At 39.7% G+C, this 25,711-nt stretch overlaps 1 protein-coding gene across 6 annotated transcripts in view; it reads left to right on the top strand.

Moving 5' to 3' along the window:
* The first annotated feature begins 227 nt into the window (after positions 1-227).
* The window catches only part of RGS22 (regulator of G protein signaling 22), a 70,860-nt gene continuing 45,376 nt past the window's right edge, over positions 228-25,711 (top strand). For 4 of the 6 annotated variants that reach the window (XR_010470684.1, XR_010470683.1, XM_021280714.2 and 1 more), the window contains exons 1-10: positions 228-439; positions 1,091-1,119; positions 4,583-4,645; positions 12,497-12,718; positions 16,707-16,792; positions 18,572-18,737; positions 19,074-19,245; positions 22,145-22,826; positions 23,372-23,533; positions 24,434-24,614. Coding sequence is in view for 4 of the 6 variants with exons in the window: in XM_021280714.2 (XP_021136389.2) it covers positions 415-439; positions 1,091-1,119; positions 4,583-4,645; positions 12,497-12,718; positions 16,707-16,792; positions 18,572-18,737; positions 19,074-19,245; positions 22,145-22,826; positions 23,372-23,533; positions 24,434-24,614 (1,788 nt within the window). In the remaining 2 variants the exon portion in view is untranslated. The remainder of the gene's footprint in view (positions 440-1,090; positions 1,120-4,582; positions 4,646-12,496; positions 12,719-16,706; positions 16,793-18,571; positions 18,738-19,073; positions 19,246-22,144; positions 22,827-23,371; positions 23,534-24,433; positions 24,615-25,711) is intronic. The other 2 variants (XM_065054090.1, XM_065054092.1) reach the window with 2 other exon arrangements.

The following is a 25,711-nucleotide window of genomic DNA, read 5'->3' as shown; positions in this document are numbered from 1 at the left end:
CCAGAAACTTCTCTCAACCAAGCCGTTTAATTGGTTAAGCTGTGTCTGTTGGCCAAGGGGTGTGTGCATGACCGTAGTGGTCCATCAGCCGTTTTTGGTGGGGGAAGCAGGGCAGGGTGAGAGTGCATCTGGCCCAGCCTAACCTGTGAGTGTGTGTCAGGGAGCTTTGCCTCAGCACTGGAAGGATTTGCTTCCCGCTGGCCTCACGCTGTGCATTGTTTGCAGTGCCATAGCAACCTGCCGTGCTGCGGGCCACGCCGCAGAGCCAGCCTGCCCTGCCGCGCACCCGCTGTCCCCGGCCAGGCCCAGGACCTCCGCAGCTTCTATTCTGGTCTGCAGTCAAGATTTCACCTTGGCAAATGAGGCCGTAAGCATGCAGGTGTGGGTGCCGGCCCTGGCGTGTGTAGATCCAGGATGCAGTCGAAGCGGCTCACCACTGGTACGTAGCGCTTTCCACACAGGGTGACAGACTGAGTGTGTCAGACCGGGGTCTGACCCCAGGGGGATTGGCTCGGGGAGACCGATGGTGATGCGAAACAGGGAGGTTTTGAACTGCTAGGTTTAAACTTGCCCAGCAAAATTCAGCAGTCTGAAGAGAGAACTTTGCTCCTTCCAAATGGCATCACAGAAGATGGAATATTATCCTAGAATGGGTGAGATTTGATTATTTTGGAACATCCATAATTACTCTTTTTTGGAATTTTGTCATATGATTTGTAATGTTTGCTGTTCAAGCCTTCTAGAGTCTCATACAAACCTCTACTTTGATTAAAACCAGTAAGTTTCTAGTAATCAATTTTGTAGAGGAAAGCTGACAAAAAGTTCACTGTTGTATGAGAAATAATCTAGTTAAATAATACTTTAATTATATTTAAATAATTCTTGTGATACTCAACCTTTTTATGCATGGGTCAACGTTGCTACATGTTCTTGGAGTTTATTTTGTTTCCTCAGGCTGAGTTATTTTATTTCAGAATATCCAAGAAGGCTGTCATGCCTCAGTACTTTTTGTTTCTGTTCAGTAATCATAGTTAAGCAAGCTTGATTGTATTGCTTGGATAATGTATGATATTTCTCTTTTGTGTTTCAGAGCCTCCATGTATAACAGAAGACGTGTTCGTAAGTATGGTTTTTAAGGCTTGATCGTTTGTTTTGTCATGCAACTGTAGAGCTAAAAAGGAAAAAAAGTTCTTGGAAACCATTGTCTGGTTTCTCATTTCTTTCCTCTGTCTAAGTATGGAGTACTGAGTAATTTCTACTGTTTTATCACACACAAAAAACCCTTAGTTTGAAAATAATTAGGAGAAACAAAGTAAACAGGAAACCATGGAGAATAAGGCTGAAAACAGGAAGGAAGGAAGGCAACAATCAACTGGAAGGGTCAGCTTGATGGGCTTAAAAATTTTCTGCTTTACCTTTTTTACCTTTTGCTCGGAGCTCCTTGTAGTATTTTCCTGATGCTTGTCTTCTCATTTGGAAGGTAGATATTAACCTCATATGAAATGACACCTTAAATCTTGCAGCTTAGGTGACGTTTGCCTCTTCCCCAGTTTAGATATCTTTGTAACTGTGTATTTTAAGGTATAAATTTATTGCTATCCCTTTTGGGAGCCTGTGGGCTACTTTGTGTGACTAGAAATGTCTGACTCCAGGTAAACTTCGCACAAGGACATGGAGCTGTCAGAGCTCTATGCAGGATCAAGGTTTTATACTAACTTTAACTTTTGACATTTAAGGATGCCATTTATTATATATGTTTCAAGAGTGGAGAGTTATTTATCATTTTAGTGGGTGCTGCAATGTGAAATGCAAACCTTTCAAGATGGTGCCTCTTTTACTCATGTTCCGCGTTTCCTTTAGCATCTAATAATAATTATGTGTTGCTGTACTTTTTTGTGATGGCAGTAATAGAGAAAGCTCTCAAATACTACAGATGAAAGGTTTGGTTCCACAAAATATCTAAGAAACAGTTGTATACCATTGCCAAAATGATTTATAAATTCCTTCCCATGTTAAAAGAGTGTCAGAAATCAGGCTCAGGATATTGCTATTTGTACACAAATTACAGGAAAGCAAAACTGCAGTTTTGGACCAATTTTTAGCAAACCTTGACCTCCAGTTGCAATTGTAATGCAGCTTTTCTAGTCATAATTTGGACTGTGCAGCAGGAAAGATGGCATGGGAAGAAATGAAGCAAAATGCTTCCTGAGACAAAAATCTAAGCTATAATATTGTATTTGCAACTTCATAACCTATAATGTGCAAATATGAAAGTGCAATTATACTTTCAAATGAAAATCCTGACAACAAGAAAACCTTCAAGAACCAGAGAAAAGTATATTGAGTATAGATGTAGTAAGATCAGTAAGTAGTAAAGCTTGCATTAATAAGATCATAAACATTTTATTGTTTAATCAACCACTGTGTTTACATTTCTTGCTGTTATATGGGACTACAGAGAATTACATCCTTGGCAAATTAAAAACACATGTTACCTGCATATTCTTAAAGATCTTATATTTCAGTCCGTAATAAATGAAATTATTTTGAATGAGTCCTTTGAAAGAACAAAATGTTTACATGGGGTAATATCACAACTAGCTGTCTTCAGATTCACCCTTATCAGTGTCAAATCTAATTGTGCATTACCCAAACCAAATGTGGGGCAGACTGCACCTTGTTTCTAATAATTTTTTGTTGTTGTTAATTGTGCTAATACTTGCTGAGTTGAGATTTCTGGATCTGATTGATTGCCTAGTGGCATTAGCATTTTCGGTTGACTTCAAAATGCTTTGGGTTAGACACTTGGGTAAATTCTCCTAGGGCAAGGAAGCTGGTGCATGGTCTGGAGCACAGATCTTGTGAGGAGCGGCTGAGGGAACTGGGGCTGTTTAGTCTGGAGAAAAGGAGGCTGAGGGGAGACCTAATTGCTGCCTGAAACGAGGTTGTAGCATGGAGGGGGTTGGTCTCTTCTCCCAAGTAGCAAGTAATAGGAAGAGAGGAAATGGCCTCAAGTTGCACCAGGGGAGACTTAGATTGGATATTAGGGAAAAGAAAATTCATAGAAAGGGTTGTCAGGCGTTGGAACAGGCTGCCCAGGGAAGTGGTGGAGTCACCATCCCTGGAGGTGTTTAAAAGGTGTATAGATGAGGTTCTTGGGGACAAGGTTTGCTGCTAGTTATGGTTGGACTCAATGATCTTAAGTGTCTCTTCCAACCAAAATGATTCTATGATTCCTGCCTAGTCAGTGCCCTAACATCTCTAGGTACATGATACTGCAACTGCATTGGACTGTGGGTCTGTGATCCAAATAAAGCACAATCTCTGCAATGCGGAAAGCCTTGCTTTCAATGTTGTCAGCATTTTCCAGGAATGAGCATGGACTTAGTTGCCTGCCCAGTATCAGTCATAGCAGCAACCACAAGTGCTAAGGAATAAATATTGGCAGACTAAGGCTGGGCAAAAACTATTAGGTCTGATTCCAGCCTGTCATGCAGCACACAGGGGCTTTACTGGGTTCATAGGAAAGTAGATTAGCCCAAGATTTCTTCCTTACCTAGGTACAGCCTGTGTTTAATTAGGTTAGACACTGTGGAGTTTCGATCAAAGTGCTGCCTGCCTACAAGTGCCACCATGTACACTGTACACAACCTTCCTCAGTAGCGTATTACACTGCTATGAGCTTAACAAAGAGAAAAAGATTGTGTCACAGGATCTTTGCTGATATCAGCATTTGATTTAGGTGCATTTTCCTTGTGTTGCAAGGCAGAAATAATAGAATATTCAAGAAACTGAAACTATTAAAAATTGTTTGCAAGTCTTCATGATACTGAAGACAGATTTCTGAAGTCCAATGAAATAATGTTCTATATTCTGTTGAATTGAAATGAGGGCTGAGGGTGGTGAGGATGGTATTTAGTGCAGTAGAAGTAAGATTGGGATCCGATTTGTCAATAGCAAAAAAAAAAAAATCTACATGTTTTGAGTCTTGTTAACAGGATTTAAAATGCAGGGGTCAGAAAGAGTCCAGAAACACCTGCAGGTACAGTCTTCACTTGTGATGAAATCAACAGAAAGCCTCCCAGTGCTGCCAGATTCCAAGTATTGCATATACTGCTTGCTTGGTGAGCCAAACTATACATCTGTCAATTCCGCCAAATCATCCCCGAACAGCAGTGTGGGTACAGAAATGGAGTTCGGTAAGAGTTTATACTCCCCTCCTTCCCAGGAGTGAAAAAGAAAGGTGTAATGTGAGGAACTTCTAGACTGTTAGATTGTGCACATTTTTTCAACAGTAAACATGCAAATTTCCAGCTTTTAGAAGCTGTTTGGTTTATGAAGGCTTTATCTGTATATTTTTGGCAAAGGATTTACCTTCACACGTCTTTTTTATCACCCCAGTGATATGCAATGCCTAGAATATAACAGAGATGCAATTGTTGTATCAGAAGTGGGAAATAACATTTTGCAAAAGTTTGCATGTCATATCTCATGGAAAAGTAATTGTTTGAGGCAACAGTGCATTCAAACCTGTTAGCACAGGTTAGTACAAACCTTGCATTGTGGTTTTGTCTCTCTGTAGGAAGAATTCTTAGCCACAGATGATATGCTTGTGGACTACTTTAACGAGTTTTTGAGTCTTCCGGTAAGTACCTTACAGAAATTCATTGCAAAATACAAGAAACACCTTGCTAAGATTAGTAGTAAAGTAATCCATCTTAGAACATTTTGCATTTTGCCACTGGGAAATTAAATAGCTTTTACAATATGTCTGTATTTTAGTGGTAGCAACTCTTACCATTCAATGTTATCTGTCAGGAAAAAAAACACAGTACCTGGACTTGTGAAGACATGATTTTTCTCTTGCAAATTTATGTATTTAAATCACAGGGCATCAAAATACTATTAATAGGAAATGAAAAAGAGATGTAAATACTTATTTAAAAAGCATAAAGAGTCCACTTTTATCATGACATGCTGACATAATAAATATTTGTCCTTTTACATTCTTCTGGGCATACACTCAGTGATTAATAACAAGTTTGCCTCAGGAAGCAACTCTCTCTTCATGGCTGTTAAGACCTTGAAGCTGGTGCTCCTTTCTTCTTCCTCTCCCATCTTCAGCTAGGATGCAGTCTTTCACTGTTTTCTTTGTGCTGATCCAGTTGTGGTTAAACCACCATACCCAGTAACCTATATTGAACCAGTTGCCCTATATTTTGTTCCATTTCCCCATCAATGACCCTGCCTCCCCACCCTCTCATGACAGGCACATGTACTGTCCTGCTCTCTCAATACGGCAACTTCTCCCAACTTCATCTTAGTAGTCTCAGTCCTGACTATCTCCATTGTCTCCACCCAACAGGCTGCGTTATGAGAATATATGCCCATTTCTGCAACTTGCTTGGTAGGGACCACCACCAGCATTAGGAAGGGGCAGAATATTTCTTGATTATCCTTGGACGTAAGAGTATGGTACAGCCACTATTGAAATACATGGGTGTGCTCTCTTAAGCCACACCACAGATTTGTGTAAAAGTACATGAAATCTGTAATGGCAGTTGCAGAACTGAGGATGGTAGAATGGGCTCCTCGTGTCAATTTTTTATCATAAAATAGGATCTGGAGGTATTTCCTCTGTATCAGAGTGTAGGGTTTGTGCACAGCAGTGATACTGACTTCTCTCGGGAGCTCTGCCTTTACATGCTTTCATCACGCTGCAAGATTCCTAAGAATAATTTCTGCAAAGCTAGGGAGATGCAGGTGGAAGAAAATGTATAGTGAGCGGGCTGGATTTTTTCTCTTCCCCCCCCAGCCTCAGCCGTGTAGCTGCTTTAGGATATCTGCCTAAATCCAAGCTGAACTATGTACCTTTTAAACCCAGGCCTCCTTCCGTGTGCCAGATTGTTCTTAGCACAGGAATACCATCCTCAACACCTCTGCTGCTTATTTGGAAACTATGCTTCAAGTTTTCCCCAAATCACAGAGAATGAAATGGGTAATAAGTTCAGCCTTCTTAGTCTCTGGGTCTCCTTGGACATGCACAGATTTCAGGACATCTGTTAGGGGCCAAAATTCTCCTTGGCCTCAGAGGACTCCTCAGCCGGCAGTCCTGGCGCAGCCCAGCAGCTCTGAACCGCAGCGATTGTTCCAGGCGCTCCTGACTGCTCTGGAAGCCCAGAGAAAAGAGTTCACAGACATTCCTGAGTAAACACTTTTACACTGGTAATCCTGGTGGTTTTCTAAGATGACATGTGGTCTGTCATATATATTTACATATCTTCATGAAAACAGATGCTCTATTAGCTATTTTTATCTGTAATATTCTCATAATTTGTTTTATTTTCTCTTTGATCTTTTCCTGAGGATCTACCTTCTTCGGGATTAAGTTTTATTGATGCCTTGAGTTCTGTGGTTTGAATACCTTATATTCCCAATTTCCCTCCTCTTCTCAGAAGGCTTCTACTAAAACGCCACACTGAGATTTCCATTGCTTTATTCTTGTTGTGCTTATACATGGTTGCCTGGGAACAGTATTACCCAGGTGTGTTAGTAGTTAGGCAACAAGTTAAACTGAAAATATTGTGTGACTTGATACAAGAAATCAGAGGTAGCATATGCTTATTTTAAAAGACTGCCTCTGCATTGACTTATAATGCACCACTAGTGTGTGGAGAATAATATCACTGGGGACTTTCTGTAGCAGCAACAGATTTATTTTCTTTGATTTACAGTATGTCCTTTAAATGATCCTGTTGTTATAATAATGTTCAATACAATCTGACATTAATATCTAGGTACTCCAAATATCTATGTACTGTAATGAAGGATAGTTTGTACAGCAAATATTTCTGAAATATAAAATAACACAAAAACCCTCATGAGGGCACTTGTTGCCGGTAGTACAGTGATTTCACAGTAGCAGAAACAAATTACATGACATACAAATGAGTTACACCTTCCTTAGTAACTAATCTAAAACGAAAGATTTAGGAGAAACATTGGCCTGGATATGTTTCCATTTCTAGCTAGTCAGGCATGCCTAGAATTTGAATCTTTCATCCATGTATTTAAAACATCCAAAAATATGTAATATTCCAAGCACAAATACAGGCTGGGCAGAAAATGGTTTGAGAGCAGCCCTGAGATGGACTTGGGGATGTTGGTTGCTGAGAAGCTCAACGTGATCTGGCAATGTGTGCTTGCAGCCCAGAAAGCCAACTGTATCCTTTCCAATGCAAACCATTCTATGATTCCATGTTTAGCCAGGAATGGAAATTCAGAAGTCAGAAATTGCCATCTAGCCCAGTGTTGGAGATCTCGGTAAGAAAGCTCAGTAATGGCAGATAATTTCTCCTGCATTCTACAAGCTGCCTGTTATTTGTTCTACCCAAGTCCTTACCCTTCACTTTCCAGTTACTAGTGATCCTGATGAACACACACTCCTCTCTGCGACCTCAAAGAGTTGCACTAGAGACAGAAGAGCTCACTGCACCTCAGTTGACGCCTGGTCAGGAGATATCACTCTTCGTTGCAATACCCTGGCTGTGTGTTTCCCTTGCAGCAGAAAGATACCAAGTGATGACAGTTTTATTGACTTCAGTTTTGAAGATGACTACTTTTGAAAGTTGTTCTCACTACAAAAGCTCTCTGCTCATAAAAGAAAGAAGGAAAATGAAGGAATTACAGTGCATCAATTCAAGGCATCAATATATGCTCATTAGTTTCTTCTTATCTTTTCCAGGTGTGTGAAGGGAGGCTGCAGGTGCCAACACAACCTTTTTTAAAAAGGGTTTTGCATTAGCAAGGCCTGAGTCTTACCCAGGACTAAAACTTGTTTGCTATCTTTGACATTCAAAGGAAGCGAATTAAGCTCTCCCAACTTTTTCTTATTGTTTACTAAAAATGCTTTTCTCTTATCTCTTAATTAGATTGTGGTATGTTGTTATGACTTGTGTCTTACTCATCAACAGAAGGGAAATCCTGGATTCATTAAAGTCAATGGGAAAGTTGCTGTTGACTCTGCATTTTCCAGGCGCTTCTTAGAGCTGCTCAAATTCTCTTCTGGTTTGTACTCTCACTGACATTTATTTATGATACACACATACCTGTATTAAGGAAGGTTTGGCAAAACTCCTGGATGAAGTCCCTATTCATTCCCGCCCTTTCAGGGCCTTAATGTAAGAGGTGGCCAAGCTGTGGTCATTCTATTTCTCTTGGGATCAAACTTCATTGCTCAGAGTGGGATGCAGTGAGTATATTTACACATTTGTTAAGTGTATCTGAAGTATATCTGAAAACTGTTAAGGCAGAGAACAGTGAGATTTATATGTCTGATATCCTGGAAACATGGTGATGGATGCTGTTTTGGTTTCTGTTTTGGGAGGAGTGAGAGAAATTTGCTTTCCCTTCAGTTAAATGCATAACTCTAAGTTTCAGAATTATGGATTCTGTTTATTCTTCAGCAGAAACCATATTCAATGTGTATTTGACAGCTAAGAAATGTCTTTGCTGTCAAAAATGTACATGCAATCGTTTATTTATTTAATAGTATTGCTTTACCACAATCTGAAAACAGCTTTTTGTTGTTTGCTTGGAGATTTTTTCTGAAGCTGAGACAACTACACTGAGTTACACTGGTCATACTGGGCTCAAAGGGAGAATTGCCTGTGATTGAAACACTTTGCAAAGTCTGTGGATTTCTTACTTGTTGATATACTCAGCTCCTTGTTTATCCTGTTTATTGTGCTGAACTGATAATGTATGAATCCCAAGCTTCAAGTCTTCTGCCAAACCTGACTTATTTTTTCTTGTTATCTTGAGGTATAATTTGGATCTTGAGTTTTCCCTTTCTGTCTTCAAAGGATGAAAAATTGGCCCAAGCTGGAGAGAGAATACAGGGAAGAATGCACTGATACTCAGTCTTTTGTTAGTGTATTTTACTTGTCTGTAAAAAGCCAAAGCACTTGCCAAATGTGGGGTAAGAAAGACATTTTTTAGGATATTAAATTGGCATGGATATTTTTTTCCCCTTCCTTTATGGCATAGCCTATCATCCACTCCTTAACACAGGCATCTTCACTGAAGAGATTCCTTGTTATTTCAATGACCTAGAATATTGGTGGTGCCACAAACCTCTCTGATTATTGTCCTATTAAACATTGTAGGATTTTACAGCACTTGGCTTTTGTGGGAAAGGTTTTAAGTTCTCTACAGGGTATTAAGCTGGGCTTTTTTTCTGTGGCTTGTAATGTGTGCAAATGGTTAGACTGTGTGTTTGCTCCAACGTTTTTCACATACTGAGAGGAAAAGAGATTGACTGAGCCTCTCTGTCCTGGACTGTAACTGGGAAAATGTTTTCTACAGGAAATCAGGTTTGGTTGTGGTGGGGTTGTTTGTTTGTTTGTTTGTTTTGTGTTGCCATTTGATTTTTGTCATAACATCACTTCTGTTTTTGTGGTGGGGGTGAGTTAAGAAGGTCAGGATTTATCTTTTAATACGCTTCTAAAACCATTCTCATTTATTATTCTAGTTTTCTTAAGTAAGCAAGTGAAACACATTTCCCCTAGAAAGGCTTGAAGTCTTCTAAAATGCTTTTACACAATACTTTGATGAGAGTTTGGGATTTGTACAGAATCATAGATCACTCATGCTGGAAGGAACTTCAGGCAGATCTGTAGTATAGCCTCACAACCAAAGCAGGGCCAATGCTTAATTTTGATACCAGCTTGCTTGGTACTTTCTCCAGTTTGTCTTGAAAATCTTCAACAACTGATTCCTTTGTTGCTCTGGGCATTCTGTTCCAATTCTAGTCATTCCACAATGACCTTTTTTCTTATACACAGTTGAAAATTCTACTGTTTCAGCATATGATCATGGTCTCTTGTCCTCCCTTGAGGCACCTCTGTGAAAAGCCTGTCTTTATCTCCTCAGTAACTTCCTTGTAAGTACTGTAAGTAAGACTGCTGCTAGGTCCCCCTCAGCCTCAGCCTCTCCTCACAGGACAGGTGCTCCAGCCATCTCGGTGCTTGTCTGCTCGACTTACTCAAATATATGAACATCCTTCTTGTACTAGGGACCCAAAACTGAATGCAGTTATCCAGATGTAGTCTTGCTGGTGTCAAGTAAAGGGGCTCTACTGGCTACTCTCTGCCTGATAGAAGAATTATGCATGTCTTTTGATATTCCTGGGGACAGGTAGCTACACCTTGGTCCAAAGTCTGGACTAGAGCCATCTTTTTCAGTCAAATATCATGTATGAAGTCTTAACCTTCTTGCCTCATCAGTGTGTGTTCTTTGTTCCATTAGTATATTTGTCTTGCAAATGATTTGTAGCCAGACTCGCAAAATAGCAATGCAATTTACATTTTAAAAATTAATACTAGCATCTGCCTCACTACAATAAGGTTGTCATGTGTTTTCTGTGCAGTTAATTAGAATGCGTATTGAAAAAATGAGATTTAGAGTGAGTTAAAAAGGATTAAATAAAAGTAGATGTGTGTGATAAGCTAATGTTGTCTTTGCTTAGTGTTCAAACTGCATAACATGGAACTAAAATAATCTGGTCATGTCCAGTCACATAGCCCTGGATTATGGAATTTGCACTTTGTTTGCTTTTTTCCACAAGCAAGAGCATTTCAAATCCTGAGAAACCGAAGCACCTTGTTTCTTAGTGTGTTTTCTTCTGTTTCCCTTTTAAAAGCATGAAAAAATAAATAAGAAAGAATACATTTGGAAGTTATTAAGGTTGCACAGTTAGTCACTTACAAGCTGGTGGCAGCCCAAATTAGGTTTGAAAGTACATGGAGTGTACATATAGCAAACTGGGAGGAGTTCTGAAAGAAGTATAGAGAAATTGACTACACATAAAAGCCTCTTTAAAATGCTGTTCTGTACATCTGGAGAAAAACCACTAAAACCTGCAGAGCACCCTGGAGAAATTTGTTGCCAAAAGAAGCACAAGGTGTCAGAGAACAAAAACCAAGCCATGATTTCAACTGAAGTTAGGTAACTAAGCAGACTAATGCAATTCAGTGCGTGGCTGTGAGCAGTGGCAGTCTGATGTCACAGGCACCAGTCGCACGCTCACACCTCTCACACGCTACGTGCTTTGCCAGGCTGAGCCTCCACAGTGAGACATTATGGGCTAAGTAGGGGATGTTGTAACCACATGTTGCAGCCACATGGCTTGATCCTGGGCATTCCTCTACAAGATGTTGATCAACAAGGGGGCTTCAAACAGAAGCAACAAAATCGCTCATACTGACGTGGTTACTTTGGACTTATATAGGTGTGAAGAAGAATAAAATTGGTCTGTAATAGATTTCTATACTATATGTAGCATGTATTCAGCATACATAGTATGTATATGAATTATGTCTGTGTGTATATATGTAATATATGAAAAAGTTCAAGGAAATTAAAAATACAGTCCTTGAAAAAATAAAATAATCTTATTAAGCACAGGGGTATGACAACTGTACAAACACCAGGTGGGATCCTGCCTGGAATGAAGCCAAAAAGAATTTTGGCACTGGGTCTAGATATGGCCAGGCTTTTCTTCAGTTCTGAAATACAACATGCCTTCTTGTCCTCCAGCTCAGTGCAGAGATGCTTATATGCTCTGGTTGTATATAATCTCATATTCACAACCGTCTTGGGTATCCCCTATTACTTCTGTAAAATCCATTCACATTTTCCCTCTTCATTTCAAGTAAAAGAATTTGAAAGATGGGCTTTTAAGGAAATACCTAATACCAGAACTCAAAGGAAGAAAGATGGGTCTGTTTTAATGTGTATACGTGCAGTGGGTTTTTTGGAGTTGACGAAAGTTACAATTACATAGCTGACATTGTAGTTTGGTCTGTCTCATGTATTACACAGTACCTGGCTAAACCAGTGATGTATAATAAAACATACTGCATGCCATAGGTTATGGTAGATGCCTGACCTACAAGTAACGATATGGTGAAAAGCCTTTCCTACATATAGAAACCTTCAGATTCATCGTTCTCAGATACATATTATACTTAAAAAGTCGGCTTCATTGCTAATCTTTTCAAGCCTTGATCGTTTGTGGTAATGAACAGCAGAATAACACTTGAGGTCTGATCCTATTGGTAAGTAGTCTCCTGCAGAACAGTTCCTAACATCACTGTGAATTATATATTCTAGACATCTGTGTACTGGATCTATTATTTGCATGTGAAAAAGAATGGTCTATGATCTTGAATGAGTTAAGTTCTTGACAATTAAGCATAGCCAAGATAAAAAGTAGGAATGCTTTGAAAAGCTATGCAGCAAAGAGACTAAAGAACAAGAATGCAGAAAAATTACTATTCCAGGCCCTAGACATAAACTACAGCAGGCAACAGAAAGAAGCCTCGTAGTACCAGCTTGCATTCTGTAGGATGCTTCTATACTGTAAAAAGTAACTTTCTTAAATGAAAAAGTTCCCTTATTACAATGTTATAAGCTTTCCAAACTTCTTTTGCAGACTTTTGCCCAGCCGGTTAAATTTAACTCTGACTTTGGGGTTTTTGAAGTAGTTAACGATGCCACACAACGCCTGGAGAGCCAGCTGAAAAATATTCTACATGATCAGAAACCTCCAAAACCCATTTATGATGTTCTAAGGAAAGCAGAGAATGATGGGCAGCTCTCCAAAATGTGCAGTGCTTCTCCAGCCTTCAATATGGATCCAAATTACAACACTATGGTAAGCATCTTGTAGTCCCTGAGTTTATATTTAGATCTTACTGTAGAGATACTGGCAGTAGTTATTGTTGTGTTTGGCTTGGTAGCTTGGGAAAAATGTTAATTTATGTTAGGAAAACATAATGATGGGCCAAATTATGCCCTGCAACGCACATGTGTCTACCAGACAAGTGAATGGAATTACACATGTACATCCTGTAGCACAGAATTTTGAAGACTCTGTAGGGCAGGATTCAGTTGTGTGGTCCGAATACTTTTTAATATTAAAAGAAAAAATATTATGACAACAGTTACTTTACTAGTGATCCCTGGAATGTGCAAATTGACTGAAACTAATGCATCTCAGTCTTTCCTTATTAATTAATTTCCGTGTGTGGCTATGAGCTCATCTGTGGTCTGGCAACACGTAAGTCTCTCTTCCATTAATTCCCAAAGGATTTACATGGTTAGCATCAATCGAAACAGCCAGAGAAAATAATCTCTGGCAACAAGAAAGCTAAATTAATGGAAAGATAGGTTGGATTTTAGAAAAAAAAAACTTGTTTCAAACTTGCTCAGACACTATTGGTTTTAATATTCTTACCAGTTTACTTTCAGGGCTTTCTTCAGTACCAAATTAGGCAGCTTAAAATAAGGAGTTGAAGCACCTGAGAGACTACAAGACAGTATAATTAGTTGTGGGACCGTACATTTAAGCAATAGCTTTGGAAGAGAAAAAATATTTCACCGGGATACTTGTTTTATTCCTTTCTTGCTTACTTTGCATTGGTGTGACTGATGTGAATTCAGTTCATTTCATTCAAGGCCAGTCTAAGGGTTTGCTACATTTTTAGAGGCGGCTGCTCTAAATTATGTCATACCTGGAAAGCTGAGAGAAAATCAGGGAGTTGTAACAAACTGCTGGTTTGCCTAGCATAAGCTTAATGATTTTCAGAAAAGAAAACAGTGTTGAGAGAGGTCAAAAGGCAATGATGTTTAATAAAAGGATAGTAACGTGAGATTGTAATTATCTGCATCTAAATGGACAAATGGTACAATAGGACAAGGCTCACAGACATCCCTACCATGTTAAGTAATTGTTTTCACAAATACTTTGCTTGAGAGCATAAAACCCGAAGAGTTATTCTCGATTTCTTATTTGCTCTCAGGATTCAACTGGGAAATGTTGTGCGAGTGTGGCTAATGTTGCTCTCTGGGTTGACTCCACATTGCAGCTATGGATGGCCTTTCTCAACAAAATCAAAGCCATTTCTCTATTCCTTACATCTTTCATGTGGTTTGCAGCAACAGGGCTTCTGTATTATTTAAGAACATATTTCTTTATCTGGGCCATTTTCCAAAGGGAAGCATTATGGCCTTTTGAGGAGCATTATGCCTCAGCACACTGCTTCTTTTTAGGTGAAAGAGTGGTGTTTCTTCTTATTTTTGACTCCTCATTTACTGGATAGGTAATGTAGATGCCTCATCCAGGTCAGCTTGACATCTCAAGGCTGAGCTGGAACAAAATGGCCTAAAAATCAACATGTCAAAAACTTACTGGAACTACACAACGTGAAAGAAGTCAGCTTCATTCTTTGTACTACCCTATGACTGAACCAGAAGTCATCCCAGTCCAACTGCATCAAGTAGTTCTGTTCAAATCAAATAGGATTTGATCTTTCAGGCATCAGGTGCTGCTGTCTTCTTTGCTTTAGCTGCTTTCTTCACACTGACTTAAGAGACTCACAGTTGCTTTGAATGTTACATTGCTACAAAAAGTCACCTTGAGTGGCCATCACTGGCACATAACTAATGAAAATGACTAGTAGGCCTAAGAAGTACACCCAGTGCTATTTTTATCTGTATTTTACTTCCCTCTCAGACTGTTACAAAATTACGGATAAGCTAAAGTTCTCTGCATGTGTGTGTGCACACTTGCAAATTATTGATGTGGAGGTAAGTATCTTCTTATCAACAGTCAAAACTTGACATGAAGTATATTATGAAAAAAACCCCACAAAGTTGGGTAGAATTGATCACAACTATGGAAAGAAACAAGCTGGCATCCAACATACCCTACTTTGGAGAAACCCCAGTTCAAGAGAGCACTTAAGTACGTGTTTAACTTTAATCACACAGAATCACAGAATGTTAGGGATTGGGAGGGACCTCAAAAGATCATCCAGTCCAATCCCCCCACCGGAGCAGAAACACCTGGATGAGGTTACACAGGAATGTGTCCAGGTGGGTTTTGAATGTGTCCAGAGAAGACGACTCCACAGTCTCCCTGGGCAGCCTGTTCCAGTGCTCTGTTACCTTTACTGTGAAGAAGTTTTTTCTCAAATTTAAGTGGAACCTCCTGTGTTTCAGTTTGCACCCATTGCCCCTTGTCTTATCATTGGTTGCCACCAAGAAGAGCCTGGCTCCATCCTCCTGACACAGGGAAGTTAAATATGTGCTAAAAGCTTTGCTGGATAGGGTCCCAGCAAGGCCTGAGGCTGACGGGGTAAGGAAGCTAACCAAATAACAAAACCCATCAGATTAAATGTAGCATCTTTCTCTGGGGAAGAGTGGAGGTTCTTTCCTTTTGATAGTATGTTAGATTTTGTGTACCAGCCATGTACAGACACGAACATGTTGTGAATCACTCAGATAAAGAACTGGGCTGTGGGTCAGTAAATACATAAATACTAGATGCCAAAATAAAGAGACAATTTTCTGTATTCCAAAAAAGCTTGTCGGTTACCAACATGAGGCATATACTGTGTAGTTGGGAATAATTAGTCTCCATCTCCACAAATTACATTGTATGAGCCGCTGCCAACATAAGCTTTCCATATTTTGAAATGTTTTCTTCTCTCTAAATGAAACCCCACCCACTTTCTGAGTAATTCAGGATTTTTAATCCCCTACAGATATATATGAGGCAGAAATAACCCTTGTCCCTAATGGAATATTAGCTCATGGAAAGAAAATTCAAAATGTAATTGCATGAACTGATTATTTGATATAGCAAGTAGCATCCATCCTTGCCCAAACTTCACCTGTTTTTATGGACAACTGGAGTTACTGCATTATTCCAAATCATCAGTCTTGCCTTCACTAAAAGGAAAAATGCACCTCAGATAAATAAAACAGGTCATCCCCTAAGAGTGGAAAATGTACTCTCTTAAAAAAAAAAAACAAACAGGAAAAAAGTGTGCTGTCATTTCTAAGGGAAACAGCTGTGGATCAGTGTTGCCAGTAGTCAGCTTGCTCCCTGTCTGAGACCCTAGGCATAGTTTTTTGGTGAGCTGGCTCTGTGCAGCTTGCTGCCCAACACTCCCTTTCACCCCCCAGACCACTCTTTGGGGCCACCTTGCTTCTGCTTTGATGAGGCACCGAGGCATAGACCACCTGAGCAAAAATCTGTTATGGGCCCAATTCATAACACACTTTGGTTTCCACTATGAGAGTTAATGTGTGCAGTGCAGTTGTGGAATGCTCCAGTGTAAAAGCAGGAAAGGTGATGACTGATTGGCTTTTTATGTGTTTGATTTTGTTTTTAATACCTACAGCTCTTCCATTCTGGGAGTATAATTTACGGGTTCCTTATTCTTCAAATTCTTGAGGAAAAATGAAATAGTGATTACTTATAAAATCTGATAAAGTCAGAAAAATTAGCATTTTCCTATTGCAGAAAATTTAGGAGCATCTAATTAGCATTTGGAATTGTACAGTAAAAGCATGATTCATACACACATTATTTCCAAGAAAAGGCACCCGTGATTTGTTTAAAAAGTACTCTTATAGATGAAATCAGGTTTAGATCTTTTTAGCTCTTAATAGGAAAGTAAATTAACTCAATTGTCCCAGCACAATTAAGGCTAAACTGGATAACAAAAGAGGTGTTCACTGTATATTTGTCTTCCTGAGACAATGCTTCTGTAGAAGGAGATGGAGTCAGTTACATGGCAAACAAAATGAGAAAGTCAATCACACTGCAAATCTTTGGCATTTCTTTTTAATAGTGTCTTGATCGAGAACAAGCAATTCAGTGGATTAAGAAAGAAAGGCTTCCAGCATTTCTAGAAAGCGACTGTTACTTTGAATACAGGTATTGTAATCTTTTATGCTGTATCTCAATTGTAAATGTGTACAGTATTCTTAATCTGTTTTCTGCTGCCTCTAGTCCTGTTTGTTTGAGTATTTTAGAGACATGCATAAAGTAAAATCAGTGACATCATGCTGTAATTTTCCTTTACTATGAATTACATACTATATTACACCATTACAAAGAGAGTAAAACTGGGGTTTACTGATTTCTGAGTCTCTGTTCCACAGAGATATCGTGGTAGCAATGCATATTTCTCTAATCAATATGTAAGCTGTGTCAGTGGAAGTTAGGAATATGTGAAATCTATTTGGAAAAAACAGCCGGTCCTTTTTATTTCAATTATTAGTTTTGTGCCTTTGGGCCCACTGTCGGACTTCCTTTTGCAAGGTTCTCTGTGGGATGCCGTGGCATAGTTGGATGATTTACTGTTATACACTTGCTGTATTTTTCCAGATGTCCTTTCAGCAGATGTTCAAGAGGTTTAATGTGCTTTTGGGGAGGATCTGCCTCTACATCCTTTAAGGTTGTGTCTAGATGCTGACTGTAGTGTGTTTCAGGGGTCCAGAAGGGAGAGGCAACCTAGCAGAGTGGTTCACAGAAGTCATGTTTGATCATTGTAATGACAGACTAGTTACTGGCGTATAGACTTCAGCATTAAAGATTTCAAAACATTTTTAACTTTCAGTATTCTGAAGATTACATTCAAATGGAAAGCTTTGTAAAGAACAAGGAAACCATGACAGAGTGTTCCATTTTAACTTCAGTAGCAAGCTGCTTTACACATATCTGGGGTTCATGAAACACTAACTTTGATCTTCTGCTATAGCAAAGTATTTCTTTGATCAAGGAGTTTTACTTAAGAGAATTACATAAAACAAACCTTAAGCATGTACCTAATTTCCATTTACATCAGCAGTTTAAGTTGTCTTTCTGAATCAGGATCCAGATAGGCTGAGATGCTAAAAGGAAAACTTGTGTTTAAAGATGAAGGTACCCCAACCCTAGAACAAAATCCTGTTTCCCCTTAAGTATTGGGGACAAACAAAACTGGGAATTCACTGATGGTTGTAGGCTCAGGCATAGGCTTCATCTTCCCTTCTCATGCGCCTTGGTTGGTTTTGTCCTGCTTTCTAACTTAACTAAGTTCTGCCTCAGTTCTTGAACCCAGAGCATCCTCGTTATTCTCATGTGGTTCTAAGGCTGCCTTTTCCTGAACATCACAAGGTTGACACTAACACAAAGTAGCACTGGATTGCCGTTCAGTACTATGAAGTCTCATACAGCAGCCAGGTGAACATGGTGGCATCAGCTGTCTCTTTATCAGCAGAAAGTTCAACCAGTATGATCACTGCTGTGGCATTGCTGCTGGAAAATTGCTGACATGACTAGGAAACGTAGCGCCTGGTGGGGATACAGGTCTTCCACAGTCCAGGAGAATAGTTCTGGTTTAGTGATCAAAATTTCAAGGGCTTCTTGGCAGGGCTTAGGAACTGTGTAGAAACATGCACAATCACCCTGATAAAATCAGTTTTACTAGTAAAGCAAAGTAGGCCACCCTGAAAATAGGCTGTAGCTGGTGGACTATGGAATGGCAATACTGGCATTTACATGTATTACAGCATGTGAAGGATGAAATAATAAAGCAGATCATGAAGTTCTCTGTAGCAATTTATTTTTATATGAATCATGTTCTTTATTGCCTATTGTGGGGAAAAATCAACTGATTCTCTGATTAAAAGCTAAAGTTAACTCTTTTCTTGTCCCAACATTTAACTTCAGGCTTGCTAAACTGATATCACAGGTAGAATGGAGCAAGACTGGCATTAATTTCATTATCGATAGTGACTACTATCCCTGGATAAGGAAGCAAAAGCCAAGTTCTCCCCCTCCTGAGGAGGATGACACTTCTTTGACTATGAAGAAGCTGCACGTGTCTCTTGGACAGGTAAAATAAACATGTTTACTGGGTGTAACATCAAGTTAGACTGAATGCATAGGGTTAAATTATTCTAGTGAGGTCGCAACCTAATTGGACAACTGATTCTCTGAATATCCCTTATTTTCAAAGCTCTTTGTCGTATAGAAGAAAGTTGATGGGTTGTAATACAGCTTAAACAGAAACTGTGTTACAAGTATGCTCAGCTACTCTGTTCACTGGGAACTATCATTACAGAAATCTATATGAACAGACTGCACAAATGGCTTCAGACAATAAGCCCTCTGCTCTTAGAAATGCAGCAATAGAGAAATTTGAATTATTCCATGACATTTCTTTTCCTAGGCTACAGTTTCTCAGACAAAGGATTGGTTTACATTAGCAAAACGAAGTGAATCTGTGAAAACTACAGATTCATTTGTGCATCCTGTAGCTTCTAGTGAAATTCAAGATATGCAGTATTTGCCTGAGCAGCATGAAAGAGACGATTCATTAAGTGAGAAATACAGCCTTCTGGGTAAGTAACAGGGGCTCAGCCATAGTATTTATAACACAAGTCTAACTAGGTGGAAAGAAAAGGCATTCCAAGGAATTGCTGCTAACTTCACTTACTGCCTTCTGAGTATCACATGGTATGTTAGGCTTCAGACAGGGATTTGTTTCTTTCCATAGCCACAACATTAAATGAAAATTCGAGCTAGTAGCCAAGTAATTTTGTGATAGTAGAACCCTTTTTCCTTACATATTTCTGTCTCATAGATGTCTGTAAGTTTCAGCTGACAGGTGGTGGGTGGTTAGTTTGTTTGTTTTTTCTCCGTTTGATATGTTTTGAAAGACTTTCCTGTCTGGATTCTTTGGGTATTTGATAATGTATGATTTGTGTTGCAGCCATCTTCTCAGGGTATTTATGTTGGGCAGTTTGAGGCATTCTGGCTGCCAGTTTTTATGAATCTTGTAGAACGTGATCATTTGTGACACTCTTGTCTATCTGTCAAATTTAGCTGAAATTGTTCAGCAGGTTTCAAAGGTACTGAGAACATATAGATGCACATATGGACATACCTGATTGCATAGCCTTGCTTCTGCTCTGTAGGCAGTAGCAAGAAGAACAGAGAAGTCTCAGCTCATACGTGAGAGGTTCTCTGTCCCCTATTTTCAGAGGAAAAAGCAGCCATTCCACTTTGAGACTTGTACTGCTGGGACCTTGGAGTCCAATGGCTGAATGGAAAATCGGAAGGCATGGTAACTCCAGAAGTTTGTCTTCTTCCTCAGACCAATGGGGATCACCCCAGGAAATACACTGCTGATGTATGGATTAATAATGAAGCTGTTTAAGTCGCACTTGTCTGCAGCTCATGACTCTACCACTAATTTTTGCAGTGCTTTGAGCAGAGAGGTCAGAAATGCACCATTCTTGCAGAGGGTTGTAATGCAACATAGCTCTGTACTGCAGCAGGCTGGGCACAGGCCTATGGGAAGCCTCTCTGTCATCCTCTGCTGTAGTTGTCCTGCTGTCAACAGTGTTTTGCCTCAATGGATATTCTACATCTGCTCACTGAAAAGTTTATTTCATAACATAAACCTTCATTTTACATGTGATTATTACTTTTCTTTATGTTGACTTCATGGGAAATCCAGCATTCTTTCAGTTGGAAAGCTTTTTTTAGGCACAGTATTCACCTGTTGTAGGGGCCAGGCACTAGAAGCAATAAAGTACATCAGCTAAATTTCTCAGAGCCAGCCTGCCACTAGAAAGGGTTCAATAACTGAAGGTATTTGCTTGGACAATCCAGTTTGAATTCCTTGCTTACTGCTTCAGTTGGACCAGGGTTATCAATTAATGTTATGAGCAAAACCCTGATCCACTTGGCTTTTGATTACTCAGGATGTGTACCACTCTTCCTAATTTGCTGAGGTCTCATTCTTCATGTTTAAATATCACCAAACTGTATTAGGAAGCTATAATTTGTAAGTGAAAACGTGAAATAGTTCAGAAATAAGAAAAGATTTTTTTAAATCACTATGATTTTTACATTATTGTTAACATTTTGTCCCATAGGTACTGACACAAAATTATGTAAGTGCAGAGCAGGGAATCTCTGTGCCATGTTCCTAATCCACGTGTCTGTGACAGTGGCCAGCACTGGTTAGACGTGGCTTATTTTGGGGAGAAAATGGAAGGAATGTCTAATTGCCATTGCCATTTATTGACTGTGTCACCATAGCGGGGTACACAGGCTGCTAACATTACAAAAGTGAATTTAGTGGATCTGAGAGATTTAGCCCTTTTCTATCACTGATGTACTGCATGAGCTCATAGGTTGTAGCAGTCTCCTCACTGAAAATGTTTTTGCCTTAGTGGTATGACAGCATGAAAGCCTACATGTTAGCTTTAGGGAAATGCAGAAGTTTCAGCTTATTCTGTAGTCTAAACACTGGATTGATATGAAGAGCTCACAATAGCTGTAGTTGTTCTGCTCAGTTTTACAGGGCTGATTTGTACAGCATCAACCTAGCTAAGCTGTGTGTATAGTCAAGGTCATCTTTGCTAACCTGCCTCAGAAGTACTTAATTTGCTAAAAGTCTGGCAGAAGTAGAAAAGATACTTGATCAAGCTAAAGCAGAAAGTTTCTTTCTCAGCAGAGAAGGATGGCAGGGAGTGCTTAATAACATGGGGAAGGTGGGGAGTCTGGTAAAAGGAATTAAGCAGACAAGTGTAGATTAAAAAAAAACTCAAAAAGCAGGGCTGGTCACTGTACTGAACTTGTTAGTTATGAAACATCTCTAAATGGAAAGGAGCCGTTTCTGGGTGGCAGACTGGACTACAGGATTGTTAAATGTTTCCAGAACCCTTAACATAATCATAATTTGTTTTGTCATACTTCTCTGTATGTGGAGACTTGACTTAACTGACAGAGGCCTGTTCGATGGTTTAGTCTTTCACAATAACCAGTGTAAGTAGACAAAGTTATCGCTTACCTACCTTTCTTGTGACTAAACAGAAGCCAGTCCTGCTACATACTGTGACTTTGATCAAACTATAACCAAATGCTCAGGAAGAAACCAAGGCCTTGCAGCACAACAAGGTGGTTTAACAAGTGCTAAGGAGCTGGGGTGCTCAGATGAGTAAACAAGGCAATTGGCTCCAGAGGGAGTTGTTCCTGAACTCTTCTACTCTTCTGGAATTCAATAGGGAATGAGTTTCTAGCCAGAATGAGTCATGGGGCTGAGTTTCTAGCCAGGTAGCAACAGCAGAAGCACCTTTGCTATTCCCTGCTTTGCAGCGTGACATGGTGTGATTGTTCTGCAGCAGCACAATATAAATATGTTGCATTTTTTGACTTGGATATGTGGATATGCAAGAGAAGAGTTCTGAATCAAAACAGTGTTCAATGATCTTTTCTGATTTAATGCAGAAGCAGGTTCCCTGTCTAAGGAATGCCACCAACAGAGTTTCCTTTCCTCTTCAAGGACAGCATCAGCAAAAGCCGACATTACCAGGGAGAGATCCAGAGAGGCTGAGGAGGATTCTTCTGTGTCCATTGCTGAAACTCCTTCCCACACTCAGCTAAGAGTTTATCTAGACCCCAAATGGGACAGTGCAGTACAAGAAGAAAATGAACAGGAAAGCGCAACTTTTCAGACACCAGAAGAATTAATACCGATTTATACTCCATTTGTAATAAAGGAACCCATTTCAGAACTGATCCGTCAGGCAGCTGCTGACACTAAGAGTGAGGTGGATTTCCAAAAACAGCCTGAAGAGTGTATACATGAGTTAGCAAATAATGAGTTTGCTCCTGGTACTGCAAAGTCACCCTTTTCTCAGAGTTCTTCTCCATTGACTGCCTTGGATTCCGAGGGAGATGTAAGGGAACGAAATACTGAAGAAGTAAGCTTAAGATCAAGCTCTGAAAGTGATGGGGCAGACAGTAGGGCTGCCTGGTGTATTAGTCACAGGACTTATGACACTGGCAACAGACATGAGTTTGAAAGATTCAAGAAGTTCGTTAAAGGAACACTTGGGGAGAGATACTGGTGGCTCTGGATGGATATTGAAAGACTAAAAGCTCTCAAGAACACTACAAGGCAGCAAAGGTACTTCCATTATTTAAAACTTATTCCCATTGTTTTAACACTTGTAACCCAGCTAGGTCAACACAGATTTTGGGATTTCTGAATAAATTCTAATGTTTGAAGAGAACAGGCACAATTATTGTAATCATGAGTGTCCTGACAATGTATGTCAGGAATGACTCTGCTGAAGCTGATGAAACTCTTTTTGTAGTCGTGTTTGCAAAACTTACATGAAGTCAGACTTGCTGTAGTACTAAGGCTTTGTTAGAAAGAGATTTGGAAAACAGATGGCAATAAAAAGAAAATAGAATAAAAGAACTTAAATTCACAAGTAGGGCATTGAGCATGACAAACTGCTTTAGTGAAAGGCTCTGCTGGATTCAGATTGCCTGTTCTAAGGCACAGTACATTTTGTCTTATACACAACCTGTCTCTAATTTGCAGAAGAATTGTTTTGGCTTCTGCCACTTGCAATTAAAAACATGTTGTATGACAGCAGGATGACCTGTACTTGGTTCTGTATAGCATCTGGTACATGCTTATGTGACTATTTTTGTTGACTCAAGGCAACTCAGTAAGATGAAAAAACTCTATCTGCTGAGCAGTGGAGACTATTTCCTCAGTTCAGAAGTGTTACTCAGACTTGATCTGCTGCATGGTGATCAGTGGAATATAAGGCATTTAAGACGGATTCAGCCTGAAGTAGTGAAACCTCTACTTCTTTACTGGTATGAAAAAATGAACTAAGACTCTGTTGGTTAACAAAGTTCCCTTTTCTTTGATAAGCCCATTAGATTTAGTTCACCTCACTTATCCCATTGCAATTATGGGAAGAAAGGTCATCACAAATACTAGCAGATATTGCATCTGAATTTTCAGTTCAGCCTAAAGTACACTGCAATCTGGTGAGAAGCCAGGTAGACCTGCCTTACTGAGCCCTTGTTATTTTACTGCCAGAGCATCTGAGCTATTTTGTGTAAGGTTGCCTTGGATACCATTCAACTAAACTTTAGGCTGCAGGGGAGAGAAGTCCCTCCAGGCCTAGAAGGTTAATTCTGTCCTAACCTATTACCCATATTGCCCTTCTCAAGTTTCTGAGGATGCTCTGTGTATACATCTATGTGGAATCTGACCCTGAGACTTTACTGTTCAATGTCTGTCAAACAAAATGCCTCCTACATATTGACAACTTAAGTGAGGATACACATTCTAACCTGTTTCCAGAACACAAGCTATATTTTTGAAGGTCTCTCCTTCCCAAGGGGAATTAACAAATTGCAGGCATAAACAGATACCTGCAATTGCGAACTTTGCTTTGGAGCCACATGAAAGTTATGGTCTGTGTCCTGTGGCCTACAATCCTTTCCCATTCTTTGCTGTAGTATGGATGGGGCATATCCCACTGCATATTCAAAGGCAACTATGTAATGGTTCAGAATTTGCAACCCAAGTTTATTTATGTGTAGCTTAGTTTTAGATTTAGAAGAGTGCTGATTTGGAATTCTAGGCATATATAGCACCATATCTTGATAAAGTAAACATCATGGGGGAAAAATAAAAAAGGAAGCCAAATAGCCCAGTATTTCATGTTTTGGGAAAGTTTTACTTATTAGCTTTTTTCTTCCTAGGGGTCCCAGATTTTGTGTCACTCATTCAACAGCAATAGAAACTGCCAGTGCAAAACTGAAGCTCTGGCACAAATGCCACGAGAGACCAAGGGTTGATATTGATCCTTTTCCACAAATGGTATCATTGCTACCATTGACACCTAAGTCTTGCATACCTAGGATACCACCTTCCTTTCCTCAGGTAGGAGGAAATATTGAAATATTGAGAAACAAAACCTTGTCTCATCAAAAACAATTATAAAACTCTAATTCAGTGGGACAGGAATATGGTACTTGGTTGTTTGGAAGTCAAGCTTTAGCAAGATTGTCTGTTGCAGATGGTTATATATAAAAAAGCAACAAAATTTTACTATATGTAAGAAGTTGATCTAAGTTGAGTCACATTATTTTCTCAGTTAACATCCTTGCTATTTTGTAAGTCTTCTGGGTTGATATTTTAGCTCAAAAGTCTCAGAACTGCAAGATTAAGGCTCTAGCAGCACAGATTCTGCCCTTCAACCAGCCATATCTTAATCTAGAGTAATTCTTACAATTTCACTGCAGTTACCCTGAACCTACCCCTCATGTTGGTAAGAAAGGCAGAATCCTGCTCATTTTCTATCACCACAGTCCTTTAATCAGCTACACATGATTTTTCTTTCTACTGAGGGCCGTGAGCCACACAACACAGATCTGTCCTTTTCACAGCGTGTAGCTTGCAGGTGGCCAGCTCAGTTTTGACTCTTCTCCTTGAAAGCCTGAATTTGAGAGGTGACTGCAATGAAAGCTGCAGGTTTTCAACAATATGGTGTTAAGCCTCAGGACAGAAGGTACTTGGAGAATGTGAATTGAAACTGGTTCCAGTATTAAGAATTGGATGGTCTATGCCACAGATCTGTTCACACACATCTCTCTTCCTTTGAGTTGGATAGTTTTAGACTACAGTTATATTTTTTAAAAAGCTAATTCATGGAGATAATGGAGGAAAAACAGTGGGACAGATTTCCTGTTCAGAAGAAGCTGGGTTCAGGAGCCAGATTCCTGCTGGCCACAGCGGGAATGGGAGCCAGAAGCAGCTGCCTCTTACAGGGACCAGTTCTGGCTTCACAAGGTGCGCTAGTGACCCAGAACTAGCTGTAGGTCAGGCTGACAGGATCCGAACTCTGCAGGTTTTCCAGCCCCTGTTGAGTTCAGTCCTTGAAGAAAACTATGACCTGGCACCCATGAACCTCACAGAATCATCTGACATACCGTTTCTTGCTGCCTTTTTTTTTTCTTTCCTGTGGGAAGTCTGGACTT

The sequence above is a fragment of the Columba livia genome, chromosome 2 (assembly GCF_036013475.1).
Source record: "Columba livia isolate bColLiv1 breed racing homer chromosome 2, bColLiv1.pat.W.v2, whole genome shotgun sequence".
Taxonomy (NCBI): Eukaryota; Metazoa; Chordata; class Aves; order Columbiformes; family Columbidae; genus Columba; species Columba livia.
Note: the sequence above shows the minus strand (reverse complement) of the source record. Positions and strands in the feature narration are given on the sequence as shown.